This window comes from Mytilus galloprovincialis, chromosome 9 (genome assembly GCF_965363235.1).
Source record: "Mytilus galloprovincialis chromosome 9, xbMytGall1.hap1.1, whole genome shotgun sequence".
In the NCBI taxonomy this organism is placed as follows: Eukaryota; Metazoa; Mollusca; class Bivalvia; order Mytilida; family Mytilidae; genus Mytilus; species Mytilus galloprovincialis.
In genome coordinates, this window is record NC_134846.1 from 5342406 (window position 1) to 5351326 (window position 8921).

The 8921-nt window shown below is 30.5% G+C and overlaps 1 protein-coding gene across 1 annotated transcript; it reads left to right on the forward strand.

Annotated features, from left to right (window-relative positions):
* Nucleotides 1-2622: 2622 nt before the first annotated feature.
* Nucleotides 2623-6802, forward strand: LOC143046466 (uncharacterized). Its single transcript, XM_076219626.1, has 3 exons — nucleotides 2623-2725; nucleotides 4467-4545; nucleotides 6312-6802. The coding sequence occupies exons 1-3, from the start codon at nucleotides 2623-2625 to the stop codon at nucleotides 6475-6477; spliced, it is 348 nt and encodes a 115-aa protein (XP_076075741.1). The 3' UTR covers nucleotides 6478-6802.
* Nucleotides 6803-8921: the final 2119 nt, after the last annotated feature.

Below are 8921 nucleotides of genomic sequence, written 5' to 3' on the forward strand. Positions count from 1 at the left end.
GGTCATTATCGTGATATATGGACTGCCCACAGGACAGTGGTATTGACTGAGACAGCGATAATGACTGAGCCAAAGGCCACCGTCCTACGGGCTGTCCATATATCACGATAATGACCAGTTTTCAATAACTATTATCTTTAAGCTTGTCTACTGACAACAGTCGTAATCAATTCGGTTAAAGACATACTTTTTTAGGGTTTTTGTTCAGGAATGACTTATGAACCGTTGAACCAATACTATTCGATATAATATGTTGTTACTGATGTTATAATGGAAGTCAAAGATTTACTACCGGTCAGTTGTCATGATCCTTTATACATTTGTATACGACATAGATACTTTATGTCATTTCCATTCACTAACGCTTGACGCAGTCAACCAATGCTTATTCAAATTTTGATATACATTTATTGGTTTTGAAGAAAAAAAGAACATTGTGTACGACATTGACAATGTTCACTTTTGCCGTTCAGAACATTGATAAATTGGATAATAAGTACAGAACGCGGAAGGTCACACAAATTTGAAAGCGCTATATATACCTGTCACATTATATCAATTTTTTTTACTAGATGCACTTCTTAGTGATTACCTTTAAGATATAGAAAAAAATAGATGCTGTTACTTGACAGCTCATTGCATGTTAAAAATACTTTTACTTTGTCTGTACCAATCTGAATACTTAATGCTCCTCTACTATGTTTTTTATTCACTCTATCAAAACGAATCTACGGAATCAATATTTTCAATAAAAACTAAATAAACAATCACAGAGACTGATTACTAAAAAAGAAACGTAAGCATAACTGTAACTCTCTATCCTTTTAAATATAGCATAGATATTTCAAAACTTTAGGAATTGCTTAGTGATTGATTATTTTTTTTTTTTTTGTATATCTGTGTATTTCTTTACTAATCATTACACATATATTTTTTCTTATGTGTGTCAAATCTCGTTTTCACATTATCATTCAGGACATTTACCAGATAATGCGCTTTGTCTCAAGATAGTAATTAATGGATCTGAAATTCGATTAGAAACAGAGAAGTGCAGGAGTCGACTAGGTTCTCTTTGTTGTGAGTTCATAATTTATTTCATTTGATCACTGTATGTATTCATTTTATCAAATTTTATCAAATTGGCCTACTTAAAAGTTACCATAAAGATTTGAAGATATTGATTACAAATTACATTCAAAACAAACAAATAGGCCTCGATAAGGTGTTCCCAATTTTAAGGATACACATTGTAAAAACCTAGGCAATCTAGCATGTTGCAGTTAATAACTAATGTTTGTTTTTATTGAATTACTTAAACTGTTGGGATTGATAAATAATATATCTTTTTGACCTTAATGTTTGAAATGGTAATTTCAATCATGATAAAATAAGTTTTCAAGAACTCAAGTCAATATTAAATCCTTTAGTTCTTGGTCAGCTTAACATTCAAAAACCTTAAATGTACCAAAAACAGTCCTGGCATGTAATGTTGTCATTTAAGTATTATATTTTACATGGCCAAAAAGGCGGAAGGTTTGACTAGCCATAAACTATATTTAACCAACCATTTTTGTTTTCTTAAAATGTCCTGTACCAAGGAAAATGACAATTGTAATCTTATAATTCGTTTCTGTGTATGTTGCATTGTCGTATGGTTTTTTGTTGCACTTTTAGTGTTTCTGTTGCTTTCCCTTCTATATTTGATATGTTTGCCTCATTTTTAGTGTGTAACCCTAATTTGTTTTCTCTCAATGGATATTTTGACATTCGAACTGCAGTAACTACTGTTGCCTTTTCTATAGCATATGTATTTCCGATATTGACATAATTATTTCTGGTGCTAGTTTTTGACCGCATTATATTCATTTGGTTGTTTAACATTAATATCGAGCTTTATGCCGGTCAGTTCTTTGAATTAGATTGATGTTTTTTTAATTTGTTTTTATTTTTTCATTGATCAAAATAAGACTGGTGCATCAGTTTTTCATTGAGACTGCAACAAACGATTAATATCAAATTATACCTGATCCTCATTTTTTGTCAATATACTTTTTGGACCTTTTAGATTATAGCTCTTCACTTTTTATATAAACTTTGGATTTCAAATATTTTGGCCACGAGCATCACTGAAAATACATGTATTGTCGAAATGCGCATCTGGTGCAGGAAAATTGGTACCGTTAATGTTATTACTATCGATAAAACACAATTGTTTGGCATATTGGTAAACAAGTGTGTGGTCACGTCTACGTACAAACATATACATTCTTAATCCAATGTCATCCAAAATAGGTTTTACGGGAATAAATGTGTTTATTGCTATGTTTTCCCTTTTTATATAAGTCATCTGTTAAGGTTATTTTGTCATACCCTGTAGTTCTCTTTATTCTTTTTTTTTGTTGTTATAGAATTAAAGTGTGTCTTTACATCTATACAAGAAGACGCAAAGTCTAACGTATTGTTTTCATTTTTTAAAAGCCCATATTTCCGATTGATAAATGGATTGGAAGGATATTTTTTTATGGAATTGAATGTTGGTAATAGACATTCATATGATAACAAAACTCTGTTTGATTTCATATAGTTTTTGCCTTTGCTTTAACATGTTTAATGATTTATATCATGTATATTTTGACGCAGATACTTTCAACACCTCATTATGGCGACAAGGGAACTACGAACCCATACAGTTCAACCATTTCAGCGGTAGAAAATAGTTCTACAGGTGAGTGCTGTATATAAAAAAATGTAATTTAAAGTTATTTTCCATTTGTATTTTTTGTAATACCACCAAATCATGGTACGTCACATACGGTTATATACGAAAATAGGTCGAAAAAAATGTAACTTTGAGATACGGTGGTATTGTCACTAAATAGAAACTCTTCATAAAATTGGATGTTACTAAAGGAGTAGGTCCGGCAAGGCCGATTTTGGCCTCAAATTTCAGATTCATCCTACAAAAGATTTTGGAAATTTTTTTAACACTTTAGTGTCTATTTCAATCGATTCAATTAGTTTAGGTGAAAGATTTTAACTGATTTAGTCATTAAAAACGCTCTGATTTAAGCTTAGATATGACAAATCTATCAAATATGCCAAAAAACGTAATTTTTCCGATGGTTTTTGTCAAAATTGAAAGTGGCCACATCCGTGTTAATCCTCAACCTTTATATATGTTATGCAATATCATCAAATACAACTTACATTTCAATATTATGCATGAACACAAATGCGGACACTTTCATTTCAGACGGAAACCGTCTAAAATTGAACTAAAATGCTAAAATTGTGAAGATTTCAGTAATTTAGCATGAATAAATGATTCTAGTTCCCGGTATATGTGCATTGTATTGTCAAAAACAGCCCATATTTATGTAGCAGAAGCATTCTACTTTTCAGTTAATAGCTAGAAGATTACATTTTCACAATTTTGTAAATCTGCTATATTTTGGGGCCAAAAAGGGGTATTACTGAACCTACTCCTTTGTTTCTTGCAAAAGAAAGGATATAGAATAGTTGTTCCAACATGACAGATGATATGGCATTGTAGATGAAAACGTGTGCAAATGTAAGACTGAACTCTTATATCCTGGCAGTGTTATGATCGAACAAAATAGTTAACGGAAAAGAATGACAGTATTTTTTATAAGTTCGTATGCAATCTTTCAAGTTTTTGTCGATGCTACAGACTGGCAATAATTAGTCGAAAACTGTGTGCGTTTAGGTACATCAAGATTCAACAGCATTCGTTCATTTATAGAACCGATGTATCAAGATCGATCTATTCCTCAAAATATCATGATTTTGTAATTGTACTTGTTTACACAAAAAAAGAATCTAGACTTCAATCATAAAAACTTTGTTCAATAATATATTAAAACATGATTTACGTTTATATACTAATAAAATTCAAAAAGGTGCATTCAATGCTTCAATGTCTAATTAAACTATAAGATAATAAGAAAAATAAAATGTAAAAGTAATATTACAGAAAGCTATATTTCTTGAATATTGCTCACCAAGAATGATCTACACCAATCTTTTGGAAGTAGAAAAAATAACAAAGAAGCTACCAAAAAGGAATACAAAATATAATTAAAGGTATTATGTTGTTGAAAACCATCTATTGAAACTTGATATTTTTTAATTCCAAGATGACCATTTTGATGTTTACGTAATGTTGTCGTATGAATATCTCTACCAGACTTTAAATGATACAGCAAGACAAACAATCCTCTTTTTATCGTTCTTTAGGTCGTACCGCTAATTCTTGTATAATTCAATTAATACTAAGCGTGGAGGTAATACGCATTTTTTTTAAATAATGTAAACCAGAGTCAGCCATTTCATTTTTTTAGCAAAGTGTTTATAGCAGAAAATTTTAATAAGATAATTATGATTGCTAAATTAAACTTTATCTTTACCATGAAATTTCATAAGAAATCTTTATATTTTTGTTTTAGTTCCAATTGTAGCTGGAAGTGTAGGGGAAATTCTAGGAATTGTGATCATCCTAGTGATTTTGATAGTTATCAAAAGAAGGTATGCATTCCCAGTATGTTAGTTTGGCAAATTATATCATCGATAGGGGAGTTATATATTATTTGACTGCTTTTATTGGTCGTGTAGAAGTTTGTATTTCAGTCTCAATTTACCTTGCTTGTATTAAAAAGAATTCAAAATTAAGAATAAATACATTCATCTATAAGTTAAACACAAACCTACATTACAGCACTTTAGTCTAAATTGAATGTTCTGACTGACTTACAGTTAACTATGATACATTTAGTATAACAATGTTTTAAAGATAAATGTACTGAATAAAATGCCATTGAGACACTGAACATTGTATAATTCTAATATCATTTGCATATCTAAAATTGGATAGGTCAATTCTGAAATTGACCAATCCAATACTGAAATTGAATTGGTCAATTCGAATTTTTCTCTTGGTTTACACTCCGATAACAAATGTTTCCTAAATTACTTTCGTAATCTATTTATGCGCGATACACATTCTTGCAGGGATACTGGGATTTTCAGCAAATTGCGATTACAAAACAATTGCATAACAGTTGTTTCTATTCTAATGCATATATAACCAAAAAAAATAGAAATAAAACAAATGCACTAAAGCTTCGAAAATGTATAAAAATAAGATTTAAATAAAATTCAGCGAAATTTTATGAAGGATTTGCCGATTTTACGTTTTGGCATAACACGACGTCATACGGGTGAACATTTTCAAGGGAAAGATTATTTCGTTACGTGTGCGCTTCAAATTCGGATAGTTATATTTAATAAAAGTTTTTGTGTTAGGAGCTATTTCATTTTAGATTCTGATGCATTTATCAGACATTTATTGTTTTTAGAAAGTTAAGATGGCGGCGTACTCCTTAGTTACTCTCGTACTCACAAACTTAACATAAAAGTCCTTATTAATCCTATAATAAGTATATTTGTGCTTTTGAAAACATTCTAAATATATATTGTTGTGGATAATAAACAAAGTGCGAGCTCAATAAACAAACAGGTAACACATTATTGAAGAAGCTGTTTGATTATTCTAAAACGCATTAGAAACATGTGCAAAATACATTACAATTAAAATAATTTAATAAACAACTTGGAATAGACAGTAAAATTAGAAATCATACTTATAACACTACAAAATTCATCTTTTTGACTTAACTTCTTTTTGATATGTTCGTGTTGCATAGTATTATTCTTCTATGTTGTGTCAGTTGTACTATTAATTATCTGTTGTTTTTATTTTCTTTGTTAAGCCATGGCGTTGTCAGTTTATTTCCGATCTATGCGCTTGACTGTTCCTCCGGTATATTTTACTGATGTTCTTGTCATTTTCTATTTGACAATAGGATACATATTTGGAAATGAACAAACATACAACAACGCTGGACAAATGTAATATAAATTGAATTTTTCAGCCATCCGATATTCTAAAGTACTTATTGTACAATTCCACTGGTCGATTTATTTTGTCTACCATTGTGAGGCATAATTCATGCATACCTTTTCAGAACAGATCATGACGTTCCGATAGACTGTGGATTATCATGGTGGGTAATGCAACCATATATGGAGAGGTTTATACTTTCCATGGACCCAAATTCTTTCCTTTTCGAAACTATCCGATTCCTCTGTGTCGTTTCTTACCTTCAAGTTTATCTTTTTTTTTTTAGATTTATCATTTTTATGTATTTTTCGTGTGAGATTATTTTAGTTTCTTGTTGTAGTGATTTTCAAATAATAATAAACTGAATAGTTTTCATTGTTTTTTAAAACAGAAAAAATCAAAACCACAAACCTATGAATACAACTGTTGATCAGAGACAGCCTCATTCTTACTCGGAGCCAGTCAAGAATACCATTCAAGAGGACAGTCGGAAATTAGTCAATGTTACAGAAGAAGGAATCTATAATCATTTGGGAGACTCAGAAAAAAATGAGTGAGATGAAACCACAAGATTCGTCAATATATGATGTAACAGGAGATGATGAATACCATGTGTTTACTGTGAGTGGAAAACAGACCATAAAACACGATGATGACCTGTACGATCATGGTGCCGCAAGTGATGTTTACAACACATTGAATGACACTGTGACGACAAATAGACCTGAATCAGACACATACAATGTTAAATGAACTGAGCTGAGACGGCATCTTCAATTTTTAATTGCTTGATTATTATGATATATAGGGTACAGAGATGATTTTTCAATTGTACAGACATATGATATATTAATTTGCTTTTTTAAACCTTCATTTGTATAAAATTTTAAAAAGGGTTAGGAAATCAGCGTAAAACAAGAAAGTTTGTAAAAAATACATACTAAAATAAATATATTTCGTTTAATTCATCCAATAATGTTAGATAAATAAAATTATATATAGCAATATCTAATTTAATTAGGAAATATTATTTAATAAAAAAAAAATCAACAACGATGAAAACGGTGACCATTTCACACATGCTAGTTTTCTGCTACTCCTATAAAAAACAAGTATTACCTTTTTTACATTTCATGAAATATCATCAGTTAAAAAAGCACACATGCAGGTCATGTATATGTAATATTTTGATACAAAACACTGTTAGTTGTGATGTAACGTTACTTTATAAAATTGTAAAACTATGCACTGTAAGCAGTAGAATAAAGTTTCTTATCAAAAAAAACGGTGTTGTCCTCAAAGTAACATGCATTTTTGAGTGACATAATTAGATGAGCTTTTTAGGCTCCATTTATGGGCATTACATGTATGTTTTCTGATCTGTGCGTCCGTTCGTCTGTTCGTTCGTCTGTCTGTCCAGCTCAAGGTGGAAGTTTTTGGTCGAGGAAGTTTCTGATGAAGTTGAAATAAATTCACATCAAACTTAGTACACATATTCCCTGTAATATGATCTTTCTAATTTCAATGCCAAATTAGAGTTTGTAACCCATTTTTACGGTCCACTGAACATTAAAAAATTATAGTGCGGATAGGGAATCCGTGTACTATGGACACAATATTGGTTTGATATAAAATTGTGATATCAAGTTGAACAATTGCGTATAAATTCTCCTAATGATATAGTCGGTAATATAAATTCGTTTAACAATGTGTTAGTGACATAAGAAGTTCCTTACTATAAAAAAAAACATATCTAATTTATAAGTACGTGGAAGTATTATTATTTGATAAAACACTCAGTTTCATTAAGAAAGCTCAAAATGGACCGGAATATGCATCTCACAGCTTTACACTGAACATTTCACATCCTCTATAATTTAATGTTAAACCGGAGAAACTATTTTCCCTCGGTTTTAATTTGTAACACTGATTTGTTTTCTCTCAATTGATTTATGACTTTTGAAAAGTGGTGTGCTCATCAGTGGATGTGGACCTGAACAAAAATGACAATGATTGCTGCCTATTGTTTAATTCTAAATACCTTTGTAATGAGATATGCAAAAGGAGGTAAGTCTTTTCGAATTCATTATATATATATTATAAGTTCAAACACTTCTGTGTCGACATGAATTATTATTGATATGATCATAACTATAAATAAGCTGTTAAAATAACTATGAATATTTTGAAAAAATATATATTTCCTATTATAGCATGTATAGGGATTTATTTCTTTAAATGTATTAGGCAAAAACTTTCTGATTTTTCCCTCAATGCTTCTCAACTTCGCTTTTTAATTGGCTTTTTCTCTTTTTTTTTGCATGTCACTGAAAACCCGTTTGTAGACGTTTGGACCCAGTTTCTCGGTTATATATATCACTTGGTTTAACATAACTCAGGATTCATTTTTCAACCGGAGTTTAGTAACCAGAAGTTTAAACTCTGTTGGACAACTTCTTTTTACTCTTTATTACTTTACCGATGGTTACATTTCAATCAGAAATATCTGCTCAATATGATTACTTATTCAAACAATGCACTTTAAGTTAAGTCTTACTTTTTTTTAATTAGTAAAAATAACGCGGACGTGACAGAGAAAACCTTTTATTTTGTTTGAAAAGAAGCGAGGATCGTAGAATTATATTTCATTAGATAAATACATATTTTACCTAAAATATTTTGTTGTATCAATTTGATTGTTGACATAGAAGATGACAGGGTGAAAAAATGATGATTTCAGGTAGACACAATGAACGAAGATCTAGATGGAAAAAGGGGAGGACTATCAAACAGTTTGTGGCCCTCCCATTCTAGTTGTCAACAGGGAATCTTACTTTCAGCCAAAACCATTCCGTGGTTTGACTTTGAACGTAGGTCCGAAGCAAGGTTAAATATTTATAATTTAACCGCGAATTATACAGTTATACAAAGGGTTAAATTAAACCACAGGATGTGAAAAAAAAACCTTGGGTTAATATTGTAAGGGATGAACACCCGGGCC